The sequence below is a fragment of the Pipistrellus hanaki genome, assembly GCF_964339955.1.
Source record: "Pipistrellus hanaki genome assembly, chromosome: 8".
Classification (NCBI taxonomy): Eukaryota; Metazoa; Chordata; class Mammalia; order Chiroptera; family Vespertilionidae; genus Pipistrellus; species Pipistrellus hanaki.
In genome coordinates, this window is record NC_140510.1 from 30820726 (window position 1) to 30838162 (window position 17437).

A 17437-nucleotide genomic window follows, 5' to 3' on the forward strand; every position below is an offset into this window, starting at 1 on the left:
ATACCTCACTGAAGATATCCCCGGCATATTTGGCGTGATTGACAGAAACGGAGTCATTGGGCATCCACCCGATCCCACGCAACCATTCCAAGTCAGCCTTGTAAATAGCCTGTGAAAAAAGGGGGAGGTAAAGTCAGCAATCCTACCCACAAGTCCTGTTTATTCTGTCCAGTGGTCTGATGGAGAAATACAATTCAAGAATGATATACTCAAACAGCCAGCCAGGTGACATGTAAATTAATTAGGAAGCCAGGTGGCAAAAATGGAGTAGCAAACTGAGCGACATATTATCTATTTAAGAGGGTTTAGCTTCCGATCAGCTAGAGGTTATTGTTGTCTGGGCTCACGCACATTCAGAGCTTCCTCCTCTGACTTTTTTAAGAGAAATGGAAAATCCTAGATTTATACACAAAATGTTCTGATCTAAAAATTCTGGCAACTTAATTTAAAAAATTTAAAACTGTGTCAACTAAAAAAGCATATCTGTACCTACACCCTGTCCATGGACTGCCACTATTTTATTTATGATATAAACCTGTTGCTACTTAAATTCTATGGAAATCATATTTTCCGTGTAATTGTCCTTACCCTATAAAATTAAGGACTATATTCACACTACCATTTATTTCTTGACACAAAGTCTAGATCCTTTATGGCTTGGTGAATTTGATACCATAATATCAGGTGTAACTAAAACCAAATTCTTGGCAGTATAAAAACGTGGAGATCTGATCCAAGGACTTAACGACATAAACTTTCTGGGAGCCCTGGCAAAATACGGAAGAGCACATCCTAAAATGCAGCCCACTCACGTCGCTCTGCAGTTCGTAGGCCTTTTTGGCCTGAATCACATCGTTCTGGTCAGGCAGGCATGTCCACTGGTGCAGGTGTTGGCGGTAGTCAATGTCGCTGACCAGAGTCTGGCAGTTTTTAGAATGCAAGATGGAAAGCATATCCACAGGGCTTTGGAACTTAGTCTTCCACTTGGCCCAGCTCAGCCGATACTCCCGTTCATTCTGAAGCTTGCCAGCTATGAGGGCCCACCGGATCCTGTTGTCGTCCCTGGCGGTGAGGGTGCCCACGTAGTGGCCCTTCTGCTTCTCATGGTCAAGCTTGTATTTATACTGGAGACACAAAAACACAGCAGATGGATCACAGCTCGTACACTCCATGCACCCAGGGAATTTGCTTACAAGACGGAGAAGTTAACCCAGGCCGCACTCACATCACTGGCGATCTCCCTGGAAGCCTTGGCAGACTGGAAAGGGATGGCATCCAGCCGCACGTCGCAGCTCATCTTCATTTCGTCCCAGCCCTCGCGGTAAATTTTCTGAGGAGAACAGAGGGTATCACTCCAGGTTCAAAATTACCAGTAACTCCCAGGGCTCATGTAGAATTATGATCAGAGGGGTGCAGTTGTGAAGACCCAGAGCCAGTTAAAGAAAAGGGGACAGATGAGAGAATCATTCTGCACCATGGGACTGAAATATAAAATCGTGTCTGGGGTCCAAATATCTGAGGTTGACCAGAGTTCTTTCTTTTTAATTTCAATCATAGCCTCCACATAGCTGTAAATGGTTTATGTAAAAGAGTTGAGCTGCTTCATGGATTGGAAGCTTTGGGATACATTTCAGTTCAGATATGAATGGGCTAGTATTGAATTTCTTTATTCAATCATTTAACTTATTTAATTTTAAAATTCAATTCAATTTTGTAATCTTTAAAAGTAGAAACTTTTTAAATTTGTGAGGCTTTCTCCCCAATGTGGTTTCTTAGATTTTATGTGATTGATGATGCATATTGTTTGGGAATGTTAGATGCTCCCGCTGAAGTACAATTGAGTATTAATAGCCATTTTTAAAGAAAAATGTAGTGTCTTTTTCTTTGTAAAGAGAAGTTAATTAAGAGATTGGTTTATAGATAACTTTATAAAGACTACACTTTCCGGATCATTTCTTTTATTTATTTATTTCTTAAATATATTTTATTGATTTTTTACAGAGAGGAAGAGAAAGGGATAGAGTTAGAAACATGGATGAGAGAGAATCATCGATCAGCTGCCTCTTGCACATTCCCTACTGGGGACGTGCCCGCAACCAAGGTACATGCCCTTGATCAGAATCGAACCCGGGACCTTTCATTCCTCAGATTGACGCTCTGTCCACTGAGCCAAACCGGTTTCGGCTCTGGGATCATTTCTATAATTCATTACAGAGAACTTTAAAAATATATGTTCATATTTAAATAGGCACAGTCTGTAGTGACAATGTCACAAAGACTCAGGATAACAGCAATTTAAATGTGTAATTTAGAAAACATACCAATCAGTATGGGATCTTGAACAGTGAAGAAAGGAGAGGTGAATTTTAATTATTGATAAATTCATGATCTTTGCATATCTGAACTATGACTGTGAAGAGTTCCACTGGTGATATTGTAGCACGAACTCAATGACTCTAAACAAAACGGAGTCTGTTGCAGTACTTACATTGCTCACATTGAGCGCATTGGCTCTGGCAAGATTAATTTCTGGAGTATCTGGCATTATGTGGATCGAAGTTTTATCCTTGTCCCAAACTTCTCTGTACTTTGGCTAAGGAAAGAACCGATAACAAAAAAAGTTATTTCATAATTTGTAATTTTGCTGGTTCCAATGCGCAACTTTTAATTTTTCTGATCCAAAACATTTTCAGATCTAGAGTCTTTTCACATAGATTACTCAAATTTGATATACAATCTGTATTACTGTATTAAAACCTTTTATTAATACTTTGAGTTTGGGTTTAAAATTAGAAAGTAATAATAGAGCAATTCTGTCAACATTACTTATTAAAATATTCACTATCATCAATATTATGATTATTAGATTATCAGGTTAATGATGATTTTTTCCTTTTCGTTTGCTTTGTTTTGTTAATCCTCAACTGAGGATATATGTATTTTTAAAATATATTTTATTGGTTTTTCACAGAGAGGAAGAGAGAAGGACAGAGAGTTAGAAACATCGATGAGAGAGAAACATCGATCAGCCGCCTCCTGCACACCTCCTACTGGGGACATGCCCGCAACCAAGGTACATGCCCTTGACCAGAATCGAACCTGGGACCTTTCAGTCCACAGGCCGACGCTCTATCCACTGAGCCAAACTGATCTTGGCTACGATATTTTTCCATTGATTTTTAGGGAGAGTGGTAGAGAGAGGGAAAGACAGGGAGAACATCGATGTGAGGGAAGAGCCTCACAGGGCCCGGGCAATGATTTCATTTATTTATAATATGAACCTAATTTTATTATAGAGAAAATGGCACTTACAATACTAATATTTTCAGCATTTGACTTAGCAAGAACAACTTCCGGTGTGTCAACGATGCTTGTGTACTTGAGATTCACCACAGGTGTCCGATAGACACTGTCTCGTAGGATCTCCTGGGCATTTTTGACTCTCAGTACTTCGGGAGACCCATCCGGCATCCAGCCAATGCCACGCAACCACTCCAAGTCAGCCTTGTAGATAACCTGAGAAAGAAAACAAAGTCAGCTAGAAACTGGCTTTTTAAAAAATTAGTAAAATAGGCAAGCAATTTTGTATGTTACATTTTATCTTCCACAAATAGCAATAAAAAAAAATGAGTACTCTACTGACAAACGTAACTTCTCGCATACACAGTAGTGCTTTGTTCTGCCTTTCCTCTGTGGCAGGGGGTCCGTGTTTGGGTGCATGTGCACATTTTTAAAGGCAGAAAGATGTAGAAAGAGCTCCCTGTTTGGGGAATGCATGGAAAATTTTTGAATAATATTAGATAATCATCCTACTATTCAATGTGGAATTTAAAGCAAGAATAATGGGCTCTTTAGTAAGTTCTCCACAAGGCAACCAGAATGATCTTTTCAAAGTTCGAAATTCAAATCTGCTGTCACCACATCCCCTCATCCTGTGACTTCTCATTGGTCCTAGGATAAAGATCAAAACCCCTAACATGGACTGGAAGGCAAGGGATGATGTAGCACCAGTCCTGACCGTTTTTCCAGCCCCACCTTACGTGTGCTTCCCTTCCACCTGTGCATTCTGACCAAACAGGCCTTCTTTCAGTTTGTGGTTTGCACATGGCCCCTTATGCATATGTTGCTCATTCTGCAGTAACATCCTGTGTATCCTCCTCAGAGTCACCTCCTACTCTTCCTTTGGAGCCACTAAGTCAGCACTTCCTTAGAGAAGCCTTCCCACCTCTCAGGAGCCAGAGGTCACTCCTCGGCCACCTCACCATTTGCTGACAGTCTCCAATTAACACCTATTTCTTTGTTATCATGTGAGTTTCTAAAGTCAGGAACTTGGTCTCATTTCTTCTTTATTTGCAATTGTATCTTCAGTGCTTAGCACAACACTTGGCACATAATGTGTCTAATATTTTAAAAAGACAATTAAGAATTCAATCCTTACCGTAGCTTCACAATTCTGATCTCAATTGTTGTTCTTTTTTGCCCCCAAGAGGGCAAGCACTTCCTTTTTTTTTTTTTTTTAATATATTTTATTGATTTTGTACAGAGAGGAAGGGAGAGAGATAGAGAGTCAGAAACATCGATGAGAGAGAGTCATCGATCAGCTGCCTCTTGCACACCCCCTACTGGGGATATGCCCGCAACCAAGGTACATGCCCTTGACCGGAATCGAACCCTGGACCTTTCAGTCCCTAAGACGACGCTCTATCCATTGAGCCAAACCGGTCCCAGCAGCACCTCCTTTTGAATTGGGATTTTCATGTTCTTGATTATCTAAACGTGTTTCCCTAGACATAGGTAAGTGGCAAACCATATCAAATTGCTTTATGTTAAGCACCAGTTGTTAATTTTATAAAAAACCATGGTGTTCTTCAGAAACAATATCTTAATAACCAAGTAATAAGATACAAATATCAGCCTAAAAAGGTAGTAAGAGGATTGAAAAAGGTAGGAAACTGTCTACCTGTATGAAGAATGACATACCCAGAATTCAGGAAAAGAAAAAAAAAAGGATTCTCAACGAAGATTACATTCACATTTTGAAATTTCTCTCCCTCATTCTCTAAGAACCTGATTGCTGTGCTTGTCTCAGTTCACTAATGTGGGTCAGGTTAGTGAACAGACTGCATTTCTTGAGAAAACGGTCTACATTCACCAGGTGGCAATTCATTTCAAGTGATGGGCGTACATCCTGCAGGAAACTCATTCATTATGAGAAAGCATGCTTAGGGGAGCCAAGTTCACATAATTTAAAAAAAAAAAGGTATTCCTTCTATAGAACAAATAAATAGCCTGAGAGAATCATCATTTCCAACATTGAATGGGCATAAAATATGAGTAAATCTAAAAGCACTTCAGGTAAATTAATGAAACACCAGGCTGTGAAGAACACCGAGTTAAGGGACACCAGTGAGTCTGGAGCATGCTGCTAACCTTTGGAATTAATTTTACGGAAAATAGCCTGTCCTTCATCAATGCATAGTTGAAGGACCAGGACAGCCCTTAATAAACTACAAACACTGCCCATGTTCACACGTTCATAGAAAAATTATGAAAATAAAAACTTAGCAACAAAAACGAAAATGTTTTGAATAAACCCAACAGTAAGGTAGACACTTAATAAGCTTATGTAGGGGGTTGTGTTTTCCCACGCACTGGAAGGAGCGGTCAGGCAGAGCCGTGGAAGGCTTCCTTCCTGGGGACAGCTCACCCCTCAGGCCCCGGCCCCAGTGCTCCCCTCACAGGCACACACTTACGTCACTCTGCAGGTCATATGCGTTCCTGGCGTGGATCACATCGTTCTGGTCAGGAAAGCAAGACCACTGGTGCAGGTACTGGCGATAGTCCACGTTGCTTGCTAATGCCTGGCCTTCTTTGGCAGCGCTGATGGACACCATGTCTCCCGGGATGGAGATCTTAGTCTTGTGGTCATTGTAGGCCTTTTTGTACAGCCTGTCATTCTGCATCTTTAATACATTTGCTGCCCAAACCAGTTTAGGGTCTTCCTTGGCATTGCCACATCCAATGTAGTGGCCTTTCTGTTTCTCATAAGCATTCTTATATAGATACTATTGGGTGTGAACAAAAGAAAGAACAGTTGTTTTTTCCAAGTTCAATTCGTCGAGGCAGTCAGTTCAAAATAGCTCCGTTCCCTTAGATTCCTCTCTTTGGGGCACTACAAGCACCTCTAGGCAAGAACATTGTGAGCACCTCTAAAGCAAGAAGTGTGCTTCTGGGTGATCCTCCAATACAGGCTTGACCAGTGTTTCCCAAACTTCAGCCAAGGTTTGGCACCCTCACATGTTTTGCCACAAACATGTACCAAATGTACTTCATACTTGAAGTCAATTTGATCCTTTGTTTAAATAAATTTATTTTTTAAAGTGTAAACTCACTTAAATTGTTATTTTAAAACTTATAATTCTATCTAAATGGGATAAAATCAGTATTATTTCCAGCACACATGGAAACACACATATAACCACTTAAAATGCTTATTTATGTATTGCATAATATATCACTTTGAGAAACAAAAGAATTCTTTTCATCCATAAATCTCTAAGTGCTAGTGAATTAGCTTATATTGAGAAGACATTGAAAATAAAATAAAAATCTGTGCTTAAACATAAGAAGAGCAGAACTAAGCAGAGATCATGAAGAGCATCAACTTGTTGTAAAGTTGTTCTTAAATTTGGGATTTTAAAACAAGACACTAATAACAATGACCTCCACTTTACTTAAATATAATTCCTGGGAAAATAAGTTAAAGATTAGTATGGCATTAACCCCTGTGTGCCTCCTAGTGTTTGTCAAAGCTAGGCAAGGAGGGCCTCTTACATCGCTGGCGATATCCCTGGAAGCCTTGGCATGCTGGATCCCAATGGCATCTGCTCGCAGGTCATAGCCGGTCATCTTGACATCTTCCCAAGCTTGCTGGTAGTGTTTCTGCAATTGGAGATTGCAATGCCACAGTCAGTCTGAAGAGGGAGCTACTGAGCAACATGCTAACAGTTACACTGAACACTAATCTCCCCTAGAGCTGTATAAAATAGTCTGGTTTCATATTGAACTTATGTTCCAATCGCTTTTTCATGAAATTTATCTCGAATAACTTTTTTTTAAAGAAGGTAATTTAGGAGACAGGAAATCATGTTAAAATGAGAAAAAAATATTATTTGGCTTTTAAAAGGAAAATCACTGATAGGCCACTAAAAAGAGAGCTAAGTATTATTATACACGCATAGATACTTTTATGTTGTGTTTTGGCAAAATCACTGCATTTTTTATTTCCAACAAAGATAAAGACACGCGCGTGTGCGCGTGCTCTCTCTCTCTCTCTCTCTCTCTCTCACACACACACACACACACACACATTAGCTTATAGTCTGGAAATAAAAGGAATGGCAGGGAACCGCCTTTTGCTAAATTCTTTCTGGAGCATATTGCCTAAAGGTTCAGTTAGGCAAGAGAGCATTGTATAAAGCAAACGGCTGTGTAGGGTCTTACATTGCTGATCTGCAGGGCATTGATCTTGGACTGCAGCATCGCTGGTGTGTCGGCTGGCACATTCACATTAGTCTTCTCTTTGTCCCAGGCTTCACGATACAATGGCTGGTAAAAATGAAAAACGAAGGATGCTTGACGAATAAATAAATCAATTACCATGTGAATAAAATTACAATTAAAAATTCTCTTTGAAGGTTTTCTCATATAAATATAGATCGCATTTTGTTTTTATTTAGGAAGTGCCAATAGTGACTTCAACAAGAGAAATACACTCGTGTGTAATATAATATAAATGTAAATGAGTCAGAAACATGGTAGTAAAATAATCCTTTCACATTTATTCACAGGTAATTATCAGGCAGTAAACCTGCATCGCAGGTAACTATGATATTCCACATTGCTAATAAAGTCCTGGCTTGCTTAAGTAAAATAACTTTAATAATGTCTAACGTTGCTACCCCTGGACTTTTCAACTTATTTTATGATTGAATACAAAAAAAGATGTCAATTTTGTAATCATGGTATTAACTGGTTGGCCAGTATTATAGGCAAGGTCTTAAAATGTGTTCAAAGTATACATCAGAGTCTGTGAAACATGAAGATACCCACTACACTTATATTGAGCAAAGAGTTATCTAAGCAAATGAAATGTGGATACTGTTAATCGACTGACTATATAAAATTCTATCTGGATATATGTATCTTCAGGATTCTGATGCTGGTATTGAGAAGGCTAACCCCTATTTTGTAAAACTACTGTTTGGATTTTTCTGGTATTTTTAGAAGGCCTCTTATTCTAAATAAATAAATAAATAAATAAATAAATAAATAAATAAATAAATAAATAACTTTGCTTTCTAGCCTGCTTTAGCCTGCTTGAATAACGAGGAAGATAAACTGAGCTGTCTGACTTTGTAGGCCAGAGACTAGATGTGCCCATATAATCAATGTCATGCCTGGTGCATTTTTTAAATGGATAGAATTGTGCTGTTTTCAAGGCCAGCAGCGAGATAGCCACTAAGTGCACATAAGGCTGGCTCTTTAATAAAATGGGAAGTTCTGCTTGTAGCTTTGCTTAGAATTTGAATTCATTTTCTCTAAACCCACCGTGGTGAATAAAATGTAACTCTAAACTCTCTAAGCATTGCTTGATTTATTCCGGTTCTCTGTAACAGTATTAGCAGTTTAAAATTCACAGCTCACCTCGCTGATCTGTAGAGCATTTGTCTTTGCCAGAACGACTTCAGGCGTATCAACAATGCTGGTGAATTTGAGGCTCTCAGGCTTTGTACGATACAGCTTTTCATTGAGGAGATCTTGGGCATTCTTCACTCTCACCACGTCCACAGAACCCTCTGTCAACCATCCGATACCCTTCAACCATTCCAGGTCTGATTTGTACACGTTCTACATGAAGGAGAGGATCACAGAGTGCAGAAGGGTCAAATTTGTAGTAGAGCACAATGCCAACAAACCACACACAAGATCTCTATTTAAACCAGCTGGGTGTCCAATCCCACGAAACTCAAGGATCAGCATTAAATGTTAACATTTGGGTGTGATGTCTCTGTCACACATCTCTGGGAGAGGTCCACAGGATCTATCCTGCAGGAATTGGAGCAGGGTTGACAAGTGGCATTTGGGAAATGAGAGACTGCAATGGCATAAAATGCAAAGCTGAGCTTTTGTGCTCAGCACTTGAAATCTGCCTTTTATGTAACACGGGGGAAAAAGTCCTTAGATGCATGTTTAATGAGAAAAAAATACATATGTATCAACATTTTTCTCTGTATATGAAAACACAATATAAATATGTATTTTCCTATATGCGCCAGATAAGCCTGAAAAGCAAAATTTTCTTATGATTAACCTGTTTCTGAAACAGATAATGTATCACAAATGTACTGGATCGGAACAATGGGGACTGAAATGTTTTATCTAATTACATAGAATAGCAGAGTGATTTTCATCTTGATGGATAAGGCCTTGTTGCATAAGAAGGAATCCTCTATAAGATTAAAAAAATACTCAGAAAAACTCTACTAACATGAAAGGTATACACAATGCTAGGTTCTTTCTATGAAGATTACCAGTTAAATTCTATCCCCGGGGAATACACCGTGATTACACACCCAGGCACACATCTCCCCAAGGGTCTGGTGGTAACATACGCACATCGCTCTGCAGTTCGTAGGCTTTCTTGGCCTGGATCACATCATTCTGATCTGGCAGGCATGTCCACTGGTGCAGATAATTGCGATAATCCACGTCGCTGACCAGGACCTGGCATTTCTTGGCTTGAACAATCGACATCATGTCCAAGGGCGTATTGTAAATTCCTTTAGACTTCTCATAAGCTTTCCTATACTCGCGGTCACTCTGGATCTTGGCAGCATGGATAGACCATACCAATTTGGGGTCGTCTTGTAGGCTGCGGAAACCCACGTGGTGGCCCAGTTGCTTACGGTAACCTTCTTTGTATTTGTACTAAAGTGGTGAAAAAAACACAGATAAAAAGACATATGAAAATAATGTGTTAGAGAACTTTTCATGGCAGGTTTTCAGAATATTTCCTTTTAAAAAATATATTTTATTGATTTTTTTATAGAGAGGAAGGGAGAAGAATAGAGAGTTTGAAACATCAATAAGAGAGAAACATTGATTAGCTGCCTCCTGCACACTCCCCACTGGGGATGTGCCCACAACCAAGATACATGCCCTTGATTGGAATTGAACCTCTGACCTTTCAGTTCACAGGCTGACACTCTATAAGCTGAGCCAAACCAGCCAGGGCAGAGAATATTTTCTTAATGTAAATTGGCTTGACATTGGGAGTAATTATGTACATCAGTTCACTTTAAAGAAATCAGAAAGGGCTGCTTAGATGGCTTTATAGAGGATGTGAGTAAATCAGGAGGGGTAGTATGGTGAACAAGAGTAATAAAAAAATAATAATAGCTAACATTTACTGAGCCAGACTCTATTATGAGTGCTTCAAATGTATTAGGTTGATGTATCTGATACTGTTGATTTTTTTTAGTTAAAAATAGTTGACAGTAGCAATTATAAGTTCATGATTATCACTCTAGAGGCCGAGTGCACAAAATTTGTGCACTGGGAGGGCGGGGGCCCTCAGCCTGGCCTGTACCCTCTCACAGTCAGGGACTCTATTGCTTACTGCCCACCTGCTCACTGCTCCTTAGCACTGCTGTAAACCCTGCTCTGGCTGAGCAGCACTCCCCCTGGTGGTCAGTGCGCATCATAGTGACCTGTCATTTTGTCTTTCCATCGATTTGTATATTAAGTTTTTATTATATAGGATATTTCAAATGGGGGGGGGGGGAGGGAGAGCATAGTAAAGGTAACCATTGTCCCCAGATAGAACAATGGAATTGTTCATTTAATTCTCACAACATCTTTATGTGGTATTACTATGATTATCACATATTTCAAATGGGGAGGGGGGGGGCACAGTAAGGATAACATTGTCCCCAGGTGGAACATTGTCCCCTGGAAGGTGGAAATATTAGATCAGATGGTCCCCCAAGAGTACTGAAGGTACTTCAAGTAGGAAAAAAATCATGTGTGATTTAGGAGACAGACAAGATGTACTAGTATGTTTCAGGAATGGAAAGCAATGATTCTGGTTTGAATCAGAAGATAACAGTAAGGGACCCATGGATAAGAGTTTATGGTCCACACTTGTCCTAAATGTTTTAGGACTTGAGTTAGATAGCTTCTCTTTCCCATGTTTAGATCTGATAAGCAAATTTAGACAAAAGGGAGATAGAAAGAAAGGGAATAAAGCAGATGCTATGCTCAGGTATAGTTCTTAGAGATAAAAAGGAGGAAGAAGATAGAAAGAAACAGCTGGATACATGAAATAAAAAATGGAGAAGAATGGGGAGAAAGGGAACAAAGTATGGCTTAAAGATTTGGAACTGGGATGGGGCGAGGGGCACAAACTTGATAAAATAATTGTTTTGACCATTAGTAAGTTTTAAAAGTACTATTGAATGAACTTCAAAAGGTTACTAAGAGCATTATACATAAGCCTCCACGATAAAAATCTTGTTTATAAAATGTGATTTCCTGCTAAGTCTTCTTGTTTGATACTTTCACCTGTGATTTATATTTATGGAGAATGTCATAAATATTTCGGGAATAAAAATCACATCGTATCGGTTCCTGAATTTTCCCCAAGAATTTCACACAGACCCTTCACCCTATTTTTCTTCTTCTTAGAAACAACTTAGAAGTTATTTACACATATATCTCGTTTATGCTTACCTTAATGTTTTTTTGTCCCACTTTAATGTTTTTTAAAATAATGTCTTTAGTGTAAGACAAAACATCATCATTTGTATAAATCTTTAAAAAACACTCAAATTCTTGAAAAATACTCTATTTGTTGCATGGAGGAGGAGAACCACCAGGAAACAAGGAACCGTACCTCACTGGCGATTTCCCTGGAGGCTTTGGCATGCTTGATCTCAATGGCATCTGCTCTTATATCATAGCCTTTCTGCTTGGCCTCATTCCAGTCTTTCTGGTAGAGTTTCTATTGAGGGGAAAAAACAGGTATGTTTACAAGAAATGAAAATAAGGGAATATACTCAAAGGGGTCATATGAGTCATGAGGCTTAATGTCAATGATGGCAACATAAGAACAGAACCTATCACTTCTGAGTTCTTCTCTTGGTTATTTACTTTATGGAGTGCAGGACACTTCCGATTAAATTTTCAAAGGTAAACATCTAAGCCTAGCAGCTAAACACCTAAATCTAAACATCTGAATCCAAACGAATATTTGAATATCTGCATTCATCACAATATGGCCCGCATCTGAAGACATCTCATTACACAGCAGATGAAAACTAAGAATTAACGGTGAACCTTCTTCACAAGGAAATATATGAAACTGATTAGATTTTCTTCCTAATGTTGTCCTTTGACTTTTTAGAGGTCTCTGCTAAAGATGTGACAGATATATCATACATAGCCTGCACTTTGCATATAATTAAATGTTGTCATTTGGCTTTTCTTATGGCATTTAAATGTCAAACAAGAAAGTTCTGGATCAATCAAAAACTTAATAAAGGCAATAGAAAAAAAGATAATAGAGACTGTTACCTCTTAAGAGGCATTTAACCAGGGATTTCATTATTCTCAAATGAGACACAATGAAACTGAGCTGTAAACATGAGGTACAGGACAGTGATTTCAAGGTTGAAAGAAGTACACTAATAAGATTCAGGCATTCCACACGTTGCAGTCTAGGGACTCAACCATGTATCTAAACTAACATTTAAAAGATAATTTCCATTCATATTGCCTTGGGAGAGTGGTAGCTAGAAAGTGTCGAGCACCAAAAGTCATAAATATTTCTAAGACACTAATTCTTCAATTATAACACCCTCCATAGCAGGCAGATTGACACTTCGTATCCATGCCACTCACATTGCTGATTTGCAAGGCATTGAGTTGGGCCTGCAGCATAATTGGAGTGTCGGAAGGAATGCTGATGTTGGTTTTGTCTTTATTCCAGGCCTCTTGATACAGTTTCTGTGGAGAGAAGGGAAATTTTATTTCAATATTTCATAGAGAATGGAGATCTGAGACATAAAGTCTAAGTGACCATTTAACCTGGAAAAATGTGGTGGTTAATTTTATGTGTCAACTTGCCTAAACCACAGTATCCAGGTATTTGGTCAAACATTATTCCAGACGTTCTGTGAAGGTATTTTAAGATGACATTAACATCTCAGCAGTCTTTGGGTAAAGCAGACTACCCTCCGAATTGTAGGTGGGCTTTGTCCAGTCAAAGGCCTTACTAGAAACAAGTCCGACCTCCCTGAGCAAGAAGGAACTCTGCCTGTCCATGACTTTGGGCTTGAACTGCAGCCCCTTCCTGCCTCCAGCCTGCTGGCCCACCCTGCAGATGTTGGTCTTGCCAGCTCCACAACAGAGCCAATTCCTTACAACCCATCTCTCTCTCCTACACACCCTATTGCTTCTGCTTTTCAGGAGAACCCTGATGAATACAATCTTACACCGTTTAATATGCAGCATTGTGACACAGGTTTTAGTCTTTCATAGAACTTAAATAATTGTTTTCCTGGCTCACAATGGAGTAACACTTTTCTAATTTTAGTGCTTCCAAATGTGTGGCAGGGGTCAGACACGCTGGCATGTGTCAGAGTTTTGCTTTGCATGCGCCCTCACTGAACTAGTCAAGAGACTCTTGGAGGTGCTCCCATCACCACAGTCTTTGAAGAAGACCGCCCACCTGTCCTCTGTGGCTGGCCTCATTTGATAACTGAGCCCACAAAAGGAAAGCCTGAGATAAGAAGGTTCTTACCTCACTAATTTGCAGAGAATTGGCTTTTGCCAGGACAACCTCTGGAGTGTCAGTAATGCAAGTGAATTTCAAGGCCTCTGGACGTGTCCGATAGAGTCTCTCATTCACCAGGTCTTGAGCACCTTTCACCCTGGTCATTTCTACCGAGCCTTCTGGCATCCAGCCGATGCCACGCAGCCACTCCAGGTCTGCCTTATACACACTCTACAAGGGGTTAGAACAAAATGTTGTCCCCATGTTATTAAACAATGTGAATGGTGCCCCCCCTGAGGTTGTGCACAGCCCATGGATCTGTCCACAGAGGAAATGACAGGACAATTACTAAATCTACATCCTCCCATCCCACCTTTCCCAGCGTTCACGTTACGTACATCACTCTGCAGCTCATAGGCCCTCTTGGCTTGGATAATGTCGTTTTGATCAGGTAAGCATGTCCAGTGATGCAGGATATTCCGGTAGTCAACATCACTGACCAGGGTCTGACATTTCTTGGCCAGCAAGATGCCTAACATATCCACTGGGGAACTGAACTTGGTCTTGAATTTTTCAAAGTCCTTCTTGTACTCTCTTTCACTTTGAATCTTCCCTGCATTTATGGCGCACATAATTTTGGGGTCATCTTCAATGCTCTGGGCTCCAATGTGGTGGCCTTTCTGTTTTTCATATGCTTCTTTGTATTTGTACTAAAATGTCAGAAATACAGGTTTAGAATTCCAGTTCTGTTACCACGTACACACTGACAATTACAACATGAACATTCAATAGCACATGGATAAGGATTTTACTTTGCATATATTTTGGCATCTCTGTATAACTTTAAACTAATGTTTTATGCTATCATTACACTAATAACTGCAAGTGTAATCATATGTCTTTATTGGTGGAACCCTTTCCTCCATCAAGTCTAACTGTGATTCCAAAATGTATTTTTCTTCTCCCTGACAACAAAGGGAAAGGTCTTAGAATGTAGCAAGCAGGCTTGGAGGAATACATGTGGAAGCAGTTACAAAGTGGGGCCCACCAGCTGCACTAGGGTTGTTCAGCAGTGTGAGACCAAGGGGGTCAGATCGAGGGAGGGCACTTACGTCACTGGCAATATCCCTGGAGGCCTTGGCGCTTTTGATGGAAATAGCATCAGCTCTCAGGTCATAGTCCTTCATCTTTGATTCATCCCAGCCCTTGGTGTAAAGTTTCTATGTGGAGGATAATACACAACGGAAAAAATAAAAGGGTTATAGGAAGTTACTAGGCTTATTCCAGAAAGGAAGGTGGTAAGATAGAAAAAAGTGTTTTAATTACTCCTAGAGAAGCTTAACCAAGAACCAGAAAATCTCTTACTTGGCTGATATTGACAGAATTGCTCTTGGCCAGCAAGATTTCTGGGGTGTCTGGCATCACATGGATGGAAGTTTTGTCAGCATCCCAAGCTTCTGTATATAAATGCTATGAGGGAAGTAAGGGAAGAGCCATTTAAAAAAAAAAAAGAAAAAAGACAGTACATTACAACTATTATCAAACTTAACTCACTTAAGTAAAATAGCCTATTTAAGGTTATTTGGAGGTGAAGGAAGCAAAAGTGTAGTGAGAAGAGTCAAAATGGCAATATTTAAACAGCCATATGATAGTTTTACAGCTAATATGAAACAACATAATGGTCTCAATAATTAATTCTTTTTATCCAATAAAACTCAAGCTTACTCATAGTAGATGGAGCATAGTGATACAGAAGAAATCCCTAGACTTCAGAGTTAACCCCAAGTTCAAACTCCACTCTACTATGTCCAAGCTATGTGATCTTGAAAAAGGCATGTAATGCCTCATATTCCTCATTTCTTGGAAGGAGATAATCTTATCTTTTTCATTGAGTATTTTTTGAAGATTAACAATAACATATAAAGTGCATCAGTCATAGTAGGCACTCAACACATTTTATATTTTCTATTGCTGTTATCACTGTAGTTACTGCTAATGAGTGTGGTATAGAATAGAACTTCTGGAGCTTTAATACCCCTAATTCTGCAGTTCACTGAGAGCCACCTTCACCTTCTTCACTGAGCAAACACTCAATATCACCACCTGAATGTTTGGAAGATGTCCAGGCAGGTGTGGGAGAATTTAGATAAGTTGAATTCCACCTAATATTAGCCCCATCTCAATAAACAGGTTGCTAGATATCTGACCATCTATCTGATGTAACAAAACTGAACGCAACAATAGCAGCTCACTTTTCAAAAATGGATTTCCACAACCTAAAAAGAAAGAATAAACCAAGCAACTAATTTGAGTTGTGTATAAACATTGGTACTTGTATAAACACGGTGTGTTTCCCAGACTTTAGAACAAAAGGCTAAATGTTATATATTTCTCACTTTATGAGCTACATTCATGAGAGGTATGACTCAGGTAACTGGAAAGAGCTGAAGACTAACCTTGCTCATTGTCAGGGCATTGCTCTTTGCCAGGACAATTTCTGGGGTATCTGTAATGCATGTGAATTTGAGCTTATCTGCTGGCAGGCGGTACTTCCTGTCACTCAGGATTTCTCCAGCTCTCTTCACCTTTTCGACCTCTACAGAGCCAATGGGTACCCATCCAATGCCTCGCAGCCACTCAAGATCAGCCTTGTAAATAGCCTGAAAATGAAATAAAGTAAAATATTTATAAAAGTTACTTAGACAACTTGGTGTCTGACACTGACTTAGCATCTACAGAGGATGTATAATTCTGAATCTTACTTGTGTAAATTTCTGGGAAGACCCTCTGTACCACACTGTACAGAGGAGCTACTTAAACACTTTGTTCCGGAAGGTAACCTTGTTTTAAAAACCCCGAAATCGCTATAATAATATGTGATTTCATTGATACAAAAGCCTTTTAAGGAAATTACTGTCCGCCTCCTGATACAAAGAGCTTATTTTCTGATTTGATTGCCCATATTTCCTTGTGTGGGACTAATAGAACACAGTCTGTTCTGATCTATTTGGACATTGGCCTTCACAGCCAGTCCTATGTTCTATTCTAAAGAAAGGATGACCACATGTTGAATTAATGTGCTTTCTGGGAACAACAAAAAGGGTGTCTTTTTTCATATAATCCTGTATACATGCTTCTAAGACAAAGAGTACATATGTTTTTACTCTTATTTATCTTATTTTCAGTCCTCTTTTCTGTCATAATTCAAGTAAAATAAGATATTTCATCTTTCAGTTTTAGTCTTTGAATTTAAATAAATGCTTAAAGGCTAATTTTTTTTTTCATTATTAAGGGTAAAAATCCTTTTTATTTTTATGGACTTTTTGAGAAACTCTTTTTACAATAGTTTATCATTCTTTTGAAAGTGACTACTTATGAGAGCCTGATTTAAAAAACAACAAGGAGCTACTAAACCAGTAAGGTAGCATTTAAGTGCTCAGGACAATTTACTAGATGACAACGAAAGTACCTGACATATTCCTAGGAAACCGCTGTTTTCAGTTTCTTGGATAAATTATCTCAATGTATAATTCATTCCTAAACTTTCTTTTACAAGTTATAATAGATATTTCCTGTAAATTAATTAGTTAGAAAAAGGTA

At 39.1% G+C, this 17437-nt stretch overlaps 1 protein-coding gene across 19 annotated transcripts in view; it reads right to left on the bottom strand.

Moving 5' to 3' along the window:
- NEB (nebulin) overlaps positions 1-17437 on the bottom strand; it is a 181156-nt gene that overhangs the window by 66769 nt on the left and 96950 nt on the right. For all 19 annotated transcript variants that reach the window (XM_084892858.1, XM_084892857.1, XM_084892856.1 and 16 more), the window contains exons 71-87: positions 16294-16497; positions 15203-15307; positions 14950-15057; positions 14236-14547; positions 13865-14068; positions 12964-13068; positions 11957-12064; positions 9679-9990; positions 8707-8910; positions 7504-7608; positions 6835-6942; positions 5754-6065; positions 3313-3516; positions 2489-2593; positions 1226-1330; positions 813-1124; positions 5-109 (exon numbers count right to left, since the gene is read on the bottom strand). In XM_084892858.1, the coding sequence (XP_084748984.1) occupies positions 5-109; positions 813-1124; positions 1226-1330; positions 2489-2593; positions 3313-3516; positions 5754-6065; positions 6835-6942; positions 7504-7608; positions 8707-8910; positions 9679-9990; positions 11957-12064; positions 12964-13068; positions 13865-14068; positions 14236-14547; positions 14950-15057; positions 15203-15307; positions 16294-16497 (3018 nt within the window). The remainder of the gene's footprint in view (positions 1-4; positions 110-812; positions 1125-1225; positions 1331-2488; positions 2594-3312; positions 3517-5753; positions 6066-6834; positions 6943-7503; positions 7609-8706; positions 8911-9678; positions 9991-11956; positions 12065-12963; positions 13069-13864; positions 14069-14235; positions 14548-14949; positions 15058-15202; positions 15308-16293; positions 16498-17437) is intronic.